Source organism: Rhineura floridana, chromosome 5 (genome assembly GCF_030035675.1).
Source record: "Rhineura floridana isolate rRhiFlo1 chromosome 5, rRhiFlo1.hap2, whole genome shotgun sequence".
Lineage (NCBI taxonomy): Eukaryota > Metazoa > Chordata > Lepidosauria > Squamata > Rhineuridae > Rhineura > Rhineura floridana.
Window position 1 is genome coordinate 72,542,531 of NC_084484.1, and position 14,886 is coordinate 72,557,416.

Here is a 14,886-nt window from a genome sequence, read left to right on the forward strand (position 1 = left end):
GAAAGTAACACCAATTTTTACTACATAAATAACTAGAAAGGCAGGATGAAACAATGAATATAGCTGATGACCACAGCTCAGTTCTAGAATATATAACTTTTTATAAAAGTGGCAATTAAACTAAAAAATGGTAAGAAAAGTTATAAAGGCATTACTATTCTCCCAGACTTTTTTTAAAATCAGGGACAAAACACTGTAAATTATTTTACAGTGAGTTATCGGCAACAAATAGTCTCAGTAAATCAATAAAGAAACTGCAACAAAACAAATCAAAACTGTGATGTTCCTGAGTGCTCACCTGTCTTACTCTCTTTTTTGAGCTACCAACTCGGAATATTCCCACTGTTTGGAGACCTGAAAATACAGCAAATCACTTATTTTACTATTTAAAGCTCTGATGGAACACACACACATTATTACAGCAAAATATTTGCACCTATCTAGATTCTGCATTAAACATCCTGTGCATAACTGTAACACATATGCTGTCATCTTTCCTCCCTGCTCACCCTCAAGCCCTAAAACTCAAACTTCAATTCAGAAAAAAGGCAGTTAACACTTCTCTCAGTGAAGCTTGCTGTTATGCATTCATGATGGTTTTTCAGCAACTCGGTGGTAACTGTTCAAGACTGACACTAGAGGGAAGTCTAAGATGAATCTTGGCCATAATCTGCATGCCTCAATTGTATAAAAAGGCCTGAGCCTTAACTCCCTGATGTGGGCATAAAAGTTAAGGTGCCTCCTGGATTGAAAAGGGCACAGAAGAAGATTCTGCGTATGGATGAAACTAATATAGCCAGGCTCATGTGTTGCTTTCTCCCTGGGAACAGAAGGATGTTAGAAACAGTGAATGTGGGTGCAAACATCTTGTATCCCATAATCAATGAATGTCCATTTGAGCAGGATTTTAATATCTTCCAGTAACAAAGGACAGATACTTCATCAATTTATCCTATGGCCCTCCAAAAGTTTACAGCAGGACAGAACCAAATTAGGCGCAATATCACGAGATGCATGATCAGTCTATTGATTACATTCACCTGCAATCTAGAATGTAACTATGGGGAAAATCTTTTCCATCCGTAAGTGGGAAAGTACCTGAGGAGGAAGGGGCTGATTTACAATGGGAATAATTGTCTGGGGAAAAGTCTTATGTAACAGCTGCAGTTCCGAACAAGTTTGCAGCCCTGTGACTGCATTTCAGGGGGTAAAAGTCACAATATCTACAAGCTAGCTCTGCATCCACACAAGTTATCCATAAAAGCTATGTCTACAAGTTACCTAAAATGAAATGTACATTAAATTTGAAACAAGACAGAATACATTCCTACAGAGGATGCTAGAATGCCCCGTCCCTGGGGATCCCAGTTCCTGTCCTTCAAGCCAAGGTGAGCTGGCCCTCGATACTATTGAAATTTCATAAATGTACGCTCACAATGTCAGAGGAATAGATGGTAGAACAAGCTTACTTTTTTCAGGTTGCATGAGAAATCAAAGCCATTATCCCCTGTCTGTCACAGTTGTATAATCTACCCAAAGCATTTTGGGATAAAAAAGATTTTAAAAAAACCACAACTAAGGGACAGGCTATATGAAGACCAAGCTCGAGAAGATATGAGGTTGTTACAAGTCTAAATTCTTCTAATGGTATTATCTCTCTAAGAAGGGCCATCAGTGATCTAGCTATCTAGAAGAACTGAGGGTTTCCCCCTACAAAGGGCTTTTCTAGAATTATGCCTACAGTTTATGCGTGCCATGTTAGACAATAGATACCTGTCTCCCAAAAACTTTGTATCTGTAATTTGGAACTAGTGGAGAATGTAATCCATTATGTATTGAAATGTCCCCTATACAACAGTCTAAGGGAAAAATTCTTGAGAAACATTTTGTCTGGTTTATCAACCAGTTCTTATCAGTTGTTCACGCCCTGGTAACTTCTAGACTGGATTACTGTAATGCACTCTACGTAGGGCTGCCCTTGAAGACAGTTCGGAAACTTCAGCTGGTGCAAAACGCGGCAGCCAGGCTATTGACGAGGACCAATCGGTCTGCGCATATAACACCTGTCCTGGCCCGTTTGCACTGGCTACCTATTTGTTTCCGAGCCAGATTCAAGGTGCTGGTTTTGACCTATAAAGCCTTACACGGTGTGGGACCACAGTACCTTGTGGAACGCCTCTCCCGCTATGAACCTACCCGTTCACTTCGTTCAGTATCTAAGGCCCTCCTCCGGGTACCATCTCACCAGGATGCCCGGAGGATTGTTACCAGATCTAGGGCCTTTTCTGTAGTGGCCCCCGAATTGTGGAACAGCTTACCTGAAGAGATACGCCTGGCGCCTACGGTGCTTTCTTTTAGGCGCCAGGTTAAGACCTGGCTGTACTCCCAGGCTTTTAAATGTTTTTAATGTTAATGTTTATGTCTACGCTTTATTTTAATATTGTTGTTGATATATGTGATTGATTTTATTATAATATTGTATTTTTAATCTGTTTTGTACACCGCCCAGAGAGCTACTAGCTATGGGCGGTCTAAAAATGAAACAAATAAATAATAAATAAAATAACAAATTATCTGTTTTTTGTTAGAAGTTATTTACCTGTCTGTGACATAGAGAACAGCATTGTATGCAAGGAAACTTTGGAGTGGAAAGAACCAGTGTAGCTATTGTAGAGTGGATGTCTGAGAGCTTTAAGAGTTTTTTTCAGTTAGTTCTATTTTTTTCATTGTATTGGGTAAAAGCTTTTAATATAATTACAGTGTATTTTAACTTTTACCTTATTATTTATCTTTATTTCATTGTTACTTTATGTACTGGAAACTTCATATTGAAGTTTTATTTTAAAAGTTGTCATGGCCAATGGCTAGTATAATAAATTTGTTGACGATGATACAAAAGTACCTCATCTGTTTTTCATTTCCAGATTGAAACACACTTACCATGTTTTTCTAAATGCTGACAGCAGCTGTCTACAAGTCGAGGAACCTGCCTGTAAATAGGATTGAGGCTTAGTTTCTTGTCTCTGGACTTTTTTTTCTTGCTCTGTGCTTCAGCAGGCAATGACAGCTGTAGGGCTTCTAGCAATCGAGATTGACTGTCATCAAGATCGGTAATAGAGTCCACAGACATTGCACCCTGTAACATATACAAAGGCATACAATTGGTACTGACGGTGAGAGAGAGTTCCATTCATACTCTGCTTTTAGCAGAGCTGGCCATAAATAAAAATGTACACATTCTTACATAAACAGAAAATAATAGAAAGGACAATCAGGATAAGAGTGATATAAACTTCTAATTTTAAAAAAATCATGCAAAAATAGTAAAATATTCTCATTACTAGACAAATAAAGACAGCTGGTATAGCACAGTGGGGAGGAGAGCCTGGCTGGGAGTCCAGAGTCTGTGAGTTCAAATCCCCTCTCCTGTCTCCTGGGTGTCAAGGGCCACCTAAAGATCACCCCACAGTGAGTGGCTTGGGGGTTACGTGCCCTGCCACCTGTGCAGCCGTGGGCAAGCTGCATAGTCCCAAGGAGCCCAGTTGCCCCCCAGCTGGCAGTGGCGGACAAGGAAGGGGCTGGCTTGTGCAGCTGTGGCAAGCTGAGCAGGCCCTAGCCAGCTGGAGAGGACTAGCCTCAGAGGGAGGCAATGGTAAACCTCCTCTGAATACAGCTTACCATGAAAACCCTATGAATACAACAACAAAAAAGGATTCACAGGTTGCCCTAAGTCGGAATCGACTTGAAGGCATATAACAACATAACAGACAAATAAAAGGTCTTTATTCTTCCTAAAACGGCATATTTTTTCCATTCTAAGAATTACCCAAATTCATGTCTGAAAATTAATTTTCAGGGTTGATATTTCAACCTAGTGCTTCAGTTATGTCCACTTGGGGTCAAAGAGACTTAAACACTTAAAATTAGTAGTTTTCCATCCCATCCTGAAGCACCAGAGATCATCATAGCTGAATATCTAGTAGAGGCAACAGAGGTCTAAAAGTAATTTTCATTTTATAAAGAATCAGGAGTTTTAGCACACTTTTCATAATTTATTGTTATTGCTATTTTAATTTATTGTCTGCCCTTCACCCTGAGGTTCCAGGTGGGATACAAAAGTTTAAAATAATTCTTAAAACAATTTTAAACAACTTATAATCACAGACATTACAAAAATAGGGTGGTTCCTAAAAATATACATATCAGGTATCAGAGGCTAGGGTAAATAGGTGTGTCTTCAGCATTTACTGAAAATCATATAGTGAAGTTGCCAGATGCACCTCTCTGGGGAGGGAGTTCCACAATTTAGAGGCTGCCAGAGGCCATCATTCTCCAGGCTTCTGAGGCCAGTGGAACACTTAGGGTCCGCATCATCCAGACTGGCCTAAATTCTGCTTTTATTTAGTCTGTGAAGGTGTATACATGCACACACACATGCTCCCTTTACATTTTTGTCTATGCTTAGACATGCCCACATTTTCTTTATAACCTGGCCTATATTTCATAGCAGCCAGAGAAATGACAGAAGTAACACAGGAAAGCAGGTTAAATAAAATGAAGCTTTGTAAATGTAGATGTACTGCCTTCAAGTCGATTCCGACTTATGGCGACCCTATGAATAGGGTTTTCATGAGGCTGAGAGGCAGTGACTGGCCCAAGGTCACCTAGTGAGCTTCATGGCTATGTGGGGATTCAAACCCTGGTCTCCCAGGTCGTAGTCCAACACCTTAAATTCTCAAAGATACTTAGAAATGCATCCTGCAAGTGAATTTACACACAGCATAACTTATATTTTTCAGTGTTCCTCTTAGTATTTTAAACCAAGGCATTTTAGAACATCAGAATTTTGATAGGAAACTCTGAGCTGCAGAATTTGAAAATTCATTGGGTTTAGACCGTATTAATAATTCTTCTTTATCTCTAATAAATGGAGCTCTCTGCAGTACTTGCTCATAATTATAACCCTGTAAACCTAACTTGAGCATCCACCGCTGCCATCAAATTACACCAAATTTCTCTCTCTTTCTCCAGTGGCTTGAAGTACAGAACTGGCAAAACAGTTGATTATCATGTCTTCAAACCTTTCACAGTATTCCTGTCACAGTCATTCATGTCAAAAGAGGGAAAGGGTCTAAAATCAGGAGAACCTTTGATGTGGTGAGGACACAACTTGTGGCCTACATGCATAAAGACCAGTTACAGAGCCATAGTTTTGATTGGTTCAATGAATGATTAATATTTAAAATACCTACATTTCATTTTAAGTTACCTATCAGGCACTGTCAGATATTGTGGCTGAGTATCAAGTATCTGCTAAACAGACAAAAAACTTGTAAATGTGGATAATATTTTGGAACAAATTAGTTTCAGCATTAACAAGTGCTCAGCTGGAATTATGCATACGTTGCAGAACAGAGACTACACTTCTACACTAATAAAACACAATATCCATTTTTAAAAAGGGAAACCCCAACTGTTTTATTTGATGGGCATCTAAACAGAAACATTTGCTATTCCTGGGCACAACCAGTCTTATAGGAATAGTCTGCACAATGAGATTGAGGCTATATGCTACCATATGGCACATGCTAGCTGGCTTTCCCCAAGGAGACAGTAACACCAGGTCAGTTAAGAAGAGCATGTTCGATCAGATCAATAGTCCATCTACTCCAGCATCCTCTTCTCACAGTGGGCAACCAGATACCTATGGGGAGCCCGCAAGCAGGAACTGTGTGCAAGAGCACTCTCCCCTCCTGTGGTTTCCAGCAATTGCTATTCAGAAGCATCCTGCCTCCAAACGTGGAAGCACAGCAAAGCCATCATGGCTAGTAGCCACTTATAGCCTTATTCTCCATTTATTTGTCTAATCCTCTTTTAAAGCCATCCAAGTTGGTGGCCATCACTGCCTCTCATGGGAGTGAATTCTGTAGTTTAACTATGCACTGCATGAAGAAGTACTTTCTTTTGTCTGTCAATGTTCTTCTTGGCCCATAGGATCACTCATGGAACAAAGCAATTCACATGCATGCACCAATGATAAATGATGCAATGTACGTCTATTTGTACTTAGAAAGCTATGCTGGGTGCAAACTATAAGCAGCTGTCAAACTACCTAAAAAAGGAATGGAGAAAACCATAACTTCTTATCTTGAAGACTACTATAGGGACAACATGGTTCCTAAAGCCCAAAAATTCTCAGGATCCAAAAGGATTTTAGGTAGACATTATCATTATTATTTATTTATTTTATTACATCTCATAAGAATTTTTTTCAAGAGAAAGAATTCCGTAAATACTCTTCAACTAAGCAACCCAGCAACAGCAGCGATTTCAAGCGCTTAATGCTCACATCCTTGCTAAAAAAAATTAGCTTGTTACCAATAAATTTGATATTAAAATATAAAATCATGCTTCTTATAATGTCATGTATATTTTCAAAGGTAATGTAAAAATCAGACAGACCTTACCACAAGGCCCATGAGCAGTGTCTCTGCAACTGATCTTAAGTCCTTCAAGGAACCTGGTCCTGAGCTATTTAAATGAGGCGTGGAGAATCAGTGTAATACACTCCAATTGTTTGCATCTCCTTTTCTCAGTAACAAATGGCAGATAATGCCCTAACAGAAACTATAGGGAAGAAAGAATCCTAAGCTTCAGTTTTCCATTTGGGAGGGGGGGGGAAGACCCACAAATACTGCAAAGCACAAACTGCCTATCCTGGACTGTGCAGGAAGGAACAGTCCTTTTCTCAGTCATCTTGTGTAAAGCTGAAGGACATACTTCTGACTTACACTGGAAAATATGCATCAGCTTAAAACAAAAATAAACATCTCCAGTGGTCAGATTCTTCACCTGTAATGTTTTCTGCTACATCTAAAGGAAGCCATATAGAATCATAACAAAACCTCCTAAAAATTCAGTCAGCAATATGTCTAAATTAAAGCTGTAGTTTCAACACTAAGCCAGTCTAGAGATCTCAAAAGCTTTCTTTTTTTAAATACATTTTATTTTTAAAATAAAATATAAACATAACCAACAAAATAAACCCAAAATATTACACTATGTAGATCATAATCATATTGCTTGTAAATATTACATTTTGATTATTCATAGTATATTATTAATGCAATTTTAATTCATACATTAATACTTAGTGAGAAAACTTTCTCACTATTTTGTAACCTTTTGGTTGGTCCTAATACAATTGCCTGATTGTGGATTTTAAAAGTTTTTAATCTAGCTACTTTTATGAACATCCATAGCTTCATTTTTTAACAGTCAAGAAAAAACTATTTAAACTATTCAGATGCTAATTTTTAAACACAGAACATAACTAGAAGACTAATTACATGAGATTTTTTTACTATATTCTGAGGATGAAATGAGTAATTGGATGAATATTAGTCTCTTAAGTGTGTAGCCCTTCTACTACAAACAGTTGTTTTTTTTTAGTGGATTCTTTAGTAATTTGAAAAAGACTAACCAGAATCTGACTGGGGAAAAGGGAAGTTTCCAAAGAATTTTGTCCCCTGAGGTGTTGGCAAGAGACTTGTGTCCATCTCGTTCTCTCCCACGAACAGCTGGGAAAGAGAGATGACCATTAAAATTGCAACTTCTATCATTTCAATCAGGGCTGACTTTAATTTAACCGTGGAAAACCAGCTCTGAGATTTAAACTTCTGTAAGAAATGCTGTGTGTGTGAAAGTCCCTGAAAGCCTGCAGTACACGCAAAAAAGTTAATAGGAAACTTACTCTCCTCCTTGCCCTTGGAGCTGGCTCTGGTGTGTTAGGTGAAGTAGATTCATTTGGTGTTTCCGAGGTGGAGCTCAGAGATGAGTTACTGCTTGAGAGTTCTTTGTTCTGTCTTTTACTCCCAAATGGTAAAAGGGAGGCTACAAATTCTGAAACATCCCTCTGCTCTTCCCTCTGAGTATCCTGTTTCAATTTGTAGGCCCGATCATTAGCAATTACTTGTGATAAAGGCATTCCAAAAGCCTGCGGTATGAATTCTGGAAAACAAAAATTAAAAATTTCTTTTAGATGTCAAGTGCTAAGATAAGCAACCTCATGAAGAAGACCATTTTTATATTCTACAACCCTTAGTTGTCATCATTTTATTACAGGCAACCAAATAAGGTTTTAGCCAGATAAAATACTAATATACAGAGGCAGTATCTAAAAACTTTAACAGTGGTATCTAAAACTGTAACCAAAGTTATAAAAATTATAACATTGTAGCAACATTTAAAAGTAAAACTCAGATCGTGAGACAAGTTTGTCTAATCTGAGCAGCTTTCACGGCAAATTTGGCCGTGCTGACCATTACAGATCTATCTGGGCTGGTCAACAAATATTTGATCTTCTCTATATCACTAGAGGAGGAGGAAATTGCCACTAGAAATTTCTCTAAGTATTTCTTCCTTAATGTCTCGTACAGTTTACAATGTAACATATAGTGGATGGTATCCTCTACCTTATGACTACTGCAAATACAGATGCGCTGATCTCTAAGAATTCTCTTGTATCTTCCTTCAAGGAAGTTGGTTTTCATTGTCTGACAGCGCAATGCAGTAAATGCCTTGCGGAGAAAAGGTGGATTTAATTCAGACAGTTATTTCTCTTCCTCATGATGCTCTTTAATAAGGGGAAAGGTAATGGAGAATCTAGATGAACTAATAGCATCCATATGGTTCTTTGCAAAGAAATCTTGGAGATGCCTTTTGATATTACATCGGCTGGACAGGATTCCTGCAGCAATAAGTGACTCTATAGATTAAGGCCATATTTCTGTAGCAATAATTTGCCGTTAGCTAGCCAAGTATTTTGAATAGGTAAATGTAGCTGCTCTGTTATACACAATTTGACCAGTTCATTTGAAGAGTAGTTCAGTTTTAAAAGGTAATAAAAATGGCCCTAAGAATAAAAAAATAAAATTGGCATTGCGCCCACTTCTGCTCGAAGATAGGCTGCAGGCGTTCCTGATGGAAGACCCAATACAATACGTATAAAACTGTTTTGGACAGATTCCAGTTGGTCTGGTTCAGGAATACCCCAAGTTCTGTCCCGTATACCATCTGTGGGGTGACCTTGGCAGTAAAAACTCTTAAGGCTGGTATAACAGGGCTCCCTCCCATGACTTTTGCAAATTTCAACACAGACTGTATTGAGCTTTGAGCTTTTAACTTATTGGCCTGCCAGTGATTATTCCATGAACCATTATATGCAAAACAGATCCCCAGATAATTAAATATGTAGGCCTGTTCTAGTAGATGACCATCTAGAAACCATTTGTGTTTAGCTGGGCGTTTGCCAAAAAACATAACTTTGGTCCCTTAGTTGTCACCCACGACACAGTGGATTCCATGAATCCCAGGTAATAGGTTTTATTGTATGAGGCACAGAGCTATCATTTTAAAACTGTTAAGCATTCCCAAGGTCTCAGAAGCAGTTGCCTGGGAGGATGTGTGGCACATGTGTGGTTTCTGCACAGGGTGGCAGCCTGTGCAGTGAACTGAACGATAGGAGAAAGTCGCCAGATGCCTTCAGAGTGAGAGTCTGTAACTGGCAGAAAGCTGGCCCTCCCTGGGTGTGAGACAGGAGGGGGAGTAGATGGGCTCTGTGTGAAAAGGTTTGAATGGGTATGACTGTTCCCAATCCTCACAGAGGCCTACTGGGATAATTCTCTCTGGCAGGCTTTGTTGGTGGGCTCGTGTTGGGCCCATATTAGGTGTTTAGGAGGAATCTTAGTATGGAAGAACATGGGTGATGCCACCCCAATTTCAGTGATTACGGGCAGAGGGAAGTATAGCCATGGGGATGTGGGGAATTACCATAGAAGGCGAAGGTAAGGCTACTTGTTCCTTGCTGCCACTCCTCTCATGGATTGGTTCCTTGTTGCTCATCTGCTGCTGTGCCCACTGGCCTGTGTGTGTTGTTGTTTAATGCCAAATCGGTACATAATAAGACTACTCTCATACATGACTTGATTGTGGATGAAGGTGCCGATTTGGTGTGTATTACCGAGACCTGGGTGGGTGAGCTGGGAGGAGTTGATCTAACCCAACTTTGCCCACCTGGATACTCAGTGCAGCACAGTAGTTGTTGTGGTCTACAGAACTTCCACCTCTGTCACCAGGAAACCACTCTGTCTTGGAGCTGGCTGTGAGGGCCTGCACCTGGTGTTGAGCCGAGGAGAGAGCAAACTAGGGTTGCTGCTGGTGTACCGTCCACCCTGCTGCCCAGCACCTTCTCTGACTGAGCTGGTGGAGGTTGTCTCAGCTGTGGCATTGGAGCAGCCCAGAACGATAGTGCTGGGTGATTTCAATGTCCATGCAGAGGCTGCCTCTAGTGTTCTGGCTTGGGACTTCATGGCCTCCATGATGACCATGGGGCTGTCTCAAGTTGTTATTGGCCCAACACATAGGGCAGGGCACACCCTCGTTTTTTGCTCCAGATGAAGGAAGGGGTGGTCTGGAGATGGGGGGGTGGATGTCACCCCATTGTCATGGTCAGATCACTTCCTGGTGAAGTTTAGACTTATGGCTCTGATCCTTCCCTGCAGGAGGGGTGGACAGATTAAGATAGTCCGCCCCCGGAGACTAATGGAATCCACTGGATTCCTGAATGCCCTGGGGGAGTTCCCAGTAGATAGAGCAGGTGACCTTGTTGAAGCCCTTGTCATGAGTTGGAACAGCGAGGCACATCGGGCTCTCGACAAGGTTGCCCCCAAGCGCCCTCTCCAGCATTGTGGAGCCCGGCTTGCACCTTGGTACACCAGTGAGCTAAGGGCAATGAAACAGGCTGGATGACGGCTAGAGCGCAAGTGGAGAAAGATGTGCTGTGAGGCTGATCCGGCACGAGTAAAGCATCATAACCGTGCCTACTGTGTGGCGGTGAGGGCGGTGAAGAGAGCCCATTTCTCTGCCTCCATCGCATCCTCAGGTAGCCGTCCAGTGGAGCTTTTCTGTATTGTCAGGGGTCTGTTGACATCAACTCCAGGAAATGGAGCTTTAGACCCTTTGGAGGCCCATTGTGAATTGTTTGCAAGGCACTTTGAGGGTAAGTTTCAGGTGTTATGTATGGAAAAATGACGGCTATGTAGAATCATGGGTTAATGTTAACAGCAAAACTGCCACTACTGTTAATGAGGTATGGATTTCAGAGTTCACAGCAAGCAACTTGAACACAATTATTTATCCTCATGGCCCACCAAATTTTAACACCCTTGTGTTTTGTTTTGTTTTTAAAAAACAAAAACAAAACCCACAAGTGTCCTGCTCAATGCAATGCAAAATGTGAATGTAAATATTTAGATTGTGGTTTGGGTTTCTTTTGGCTATTGATAAAGTTTAGTTTTATAAAACATAATAGAAAGTTATATAAAATTGTAAAAGCAGCAAAATATAGAACAAAGAAAAACATATTTCTTAGAAATAAAGAGCATGCTGTTTTATATTCACCATGAGAGTTCCTCTCTTCTTTGCATAGACAACTGCATAATAACGTCACCAGAGAAAATTATTGTTGGAACAATTCAAACATAAACAGTAAGTATTACTTTATATTAACACAGAATGGGTAGAAAGTAAACATGGAAGAAGAATATATCTGTTTTCTAGCTATAATTAATGAAAAATCAAATATTATTCACAGCAGTACATCTTTTCCTGAAAAACAACAACCGCAATGAAATGAACTCCAGCACTCCACCAGGTACAGTAAAACAGCAGTTCCTAGGATTCATAGAAATTACATAGCCAAATTGGTAAATTCAGTTTCTGGAATGAGGATCAAGGGATATATCCACATTGTCCTTTCAAAACAGAAAAAATCATTATAATGCAGTAAGACTCCTCTGTCTTCAATCTTAAAAAAATTAAGATGTTGGTATACTACCTGTGATTCCTCACTATTTTACTATGTATTGAAAAGAGGTCAAGGCTAATACTCTACTGTGTCATTTTTTCAGGGAGTATGGGTAGTGCTTACAACCATCTCAATGATAAAATATTTTAGGAACAATCTTTTCTAGAACTGTCTCTGATTTGAGCACATATAGTCAAAGAGAGAATGGTAAAATTAAAAATCAGTTTCTCCAGGGGACATCAAGTCAATTTCCACTGAGACTGTCAAGAGACTACAAATTTATTTCAAAGGAACTGGGACTTATCTGTGAACTCACTGGACATCCTGACAGCCACTTATTCATATATAAAAAAGGGGACTTTTTCCTCCCCAGGCTACAAATACTGAAACCTCTGCTCAGCTACAAATGGGGAAAAGACGAAATGTAGCACAATGTGTGTGAAATATAGTGAGGGGGAGGTGACAATGACACAACTGAAGCTGCTAAAAACTCAGTCGCTGTAGCTGGCCCAGTCTTAAGCTGCCTACTGTAGAGGAGTTTAACAACTGGAGTTCATTTTGTCCTTAACATCCATTTTGCTCTCTCATACCTCCTTGGGCTGACATAAAGTTATTTCTGAGAAGACAGCTGTACAGACACTGACTACTTATGAAAGTAGCTAAGCACTAGCAATAGAATAAAGACCATTTGTGGTCGGCCAGTTGGGGAAGATTCTGAGATAACCGAGAAACACACCTGGACCTGGTATGTCAAAATAACTTGTCAAACTCTGGAAAATTCCTTGCAACGTGTCTTCATGACGCACCACCCATCACTTTGTTTGCTCTTTTACATAATTAATGATCTTAGCTTGTAATTTTGTAATAAATACTAGGCCTCATGCTCATGGAGGTCAGAGACAGCTTTTCCATTCTTGATGCTGGGGGATTGCTCTCTCATTGCTAGCAATTGTGTGTGTGAATGGGTTTTAAATAAAGCCATGACATTCTATACTAATATGGTCAGACTCCTTGTTTTTTTTCCACAACAATACACACCATACATTTGTGTATACACCATACATACTGCTTCCCCAAAAGAATCCTGGGAACTGTAGTTTACTCCTCACAGAGCTACAATTTCTAGCATCCTTAACAAAGTACAGTTCCTATTATTCTTTGGGAGAAGTCATGTGCTTTAAATGTATGGTGTGTATACAGCCTTAAACTAGATTTTATTTAGTTATTTCTACAACTGGTGAGATTTGTTTGTCTTCCTAAACTGAGTCATGCAAAACAATAAATGAAAAGGTAGTTTAGGTTTTAGAACTGTTTCCCTTTGTAATTAGAGCAGACACTTGCAAAAATGTCAAAACAAGGCTAGTATTAATGCCTTGCAACACCCATATTCTTATATTGTTTGCAATGACCTTTAAAGATGCCCACATTTATTTAGCTAATGAAACTATTTCACTGACAAAAGGAAGCAAACATGTATGTTACATGGCTGTAAGGTAATGGAAGCACCAGACGTCTCCATTCCATCCTGAAGTATTAGCGAGTACTAACAATACATCAAATGATGGGAAAGCATACTGACACAGGATGGAGTTGTGCAAATAGCTGTGAGAAGAGAGATGGGATGAACATGTTGTTTGGTCATATCACAAAGAGACTGAAGCTTTCTTTTTCAAACAGTAATGAATTTGTTCTGCCCAGGTCGTTCCTAACAGGAATATAAATGGGCATGAGAGGCAGCTTTTTATCAGATGAATATTCACAGATTCCTCAAACAAACCCTATAGTATTCCATTCTCAGTTTTCCAAAGATTTGTGACTTGCTCACACTGATGAAGTGGTTCAGATGGAAAAAGCAGACACACCCACAAATCTGTATGTTCAGATGTTGGCCGTTATTACAGGAGACTACCACACCAATTTCACAACAAAGGTATAACTTTCAGGATACCTGAAAGACAGTCTTATCCCTTATATACCCAGTTGATTACTGCGCTCTGCAGGTAAGGGCCTCCTGCAGATACCATCTTATCAGGAGGTCCGTTCTCCACAAAATAGGAGACAGACCTTACGTGTGGCAGCACCAACCTTGTGGAACTCCCTACCCTTAAAGATTAGACAGGCACCATCTCTGTTATCTTTTTGGTGCCTAATGAAGACCTTCCTCTTTCAACAAGCATTGTAAGTTGAGACCTTATCCCAGTTTGCTTCTGTGTTGGAATTGCTTTTTAATATGTTTTTAAACATTTTTTTAAAAAACCAGTATGTTTTTTAACCTTTTTAAAAAAAAATTTAAAAGATGTCTTCAAAGCTTTTAAAAAATGTTTTTAAAGTTGTTTTGTTTTAATGTATAGTCTGTTTTTATGATATTTTTTATGATATTTATGATATTTTAAAGTGTTTGTAGTGGTTTTGTTTGCCACCCTGGGCCCTGGGCTCCTGCTGGGAGGAAGGGCGGGATATAAATCAATCAATCAATCAATCAAACAATCAATCAATCAATCAGTCAAGAAAGAAAGAAAGAACAAACAGTTGTGAAGTTGGGAGTGAATGCTATTCATTTTGCCTTCATTAATAGTTAAAGCCACTTTTCATATGACAACCTTTCGTAAAGCAGTAGCCACTTTTTAACACCTGTAAGCATCTACGCCAACTTATTATATGATCTTAACTTGATATAACCACTGATCCTGAGTTAGGTTTCCCTTTCATTTCTAAATTTTTCACATAGTCCAAAAGCTTGTCATAGCAACAAAAGTCAAGAACTCCTAGGAGAAAGAGAGGCTCCTGGCTCACCATTCATTCATTCTGTGGAAACAAATGATTATGTGAGCCAGAAATGGGGGTCCTGTGGCTCTCCAGATGTTGTTAGATTCAAGGTTCCAATAATTCCTTACCAATGGCCATGCTGGCTGGGGCTGATGTGAGTGGGACATAAGAGTTGGAGGACCACAGATTCCATAGCCCCAATGTCAACAGTAGGACGGCAGTTATCTCTGGTGGGCATGGACAAAGTCTCAAGT

The 14,886-nt window shown here is 39.7% G+C and overlaps 1 protein-coding gene across 5 annotated transcripts in view; it reads right to left on the reverse strand.

Moving 5' to 3' along the window:
• ARHGAP6 (Rho GTPase activating protein 6) overlaps positions 1 to 14,886 on the reverse strand; it is a 348,770-nt gene that overhangs the window by 19,242 nt on the left and 314,642 nt on the right. For all 5 annotated transcript variants that reach the window (XM_061627098.1, XM_061627099.1, XM_061627101.1 and 2 more), the window contains 3 exons: positions 7,754 to 8,010; positions 2,941 to 3,136; positions 299 to 354 (listed from right to left, as the gene is read on the reverse strand). In XM_061627098.1, coding sequence (XP_061483082.1) covers positions 299 to 354; positions 2,941 to 3,136; positions 7,754 to 8,010 — 509 coding nt within the window. The remainder of the gene's footprint in view (positions 1 to 298; positions 355 to 2,940; positions 3,137 to 7,753; positions 8,011 to 14,886) is intronic.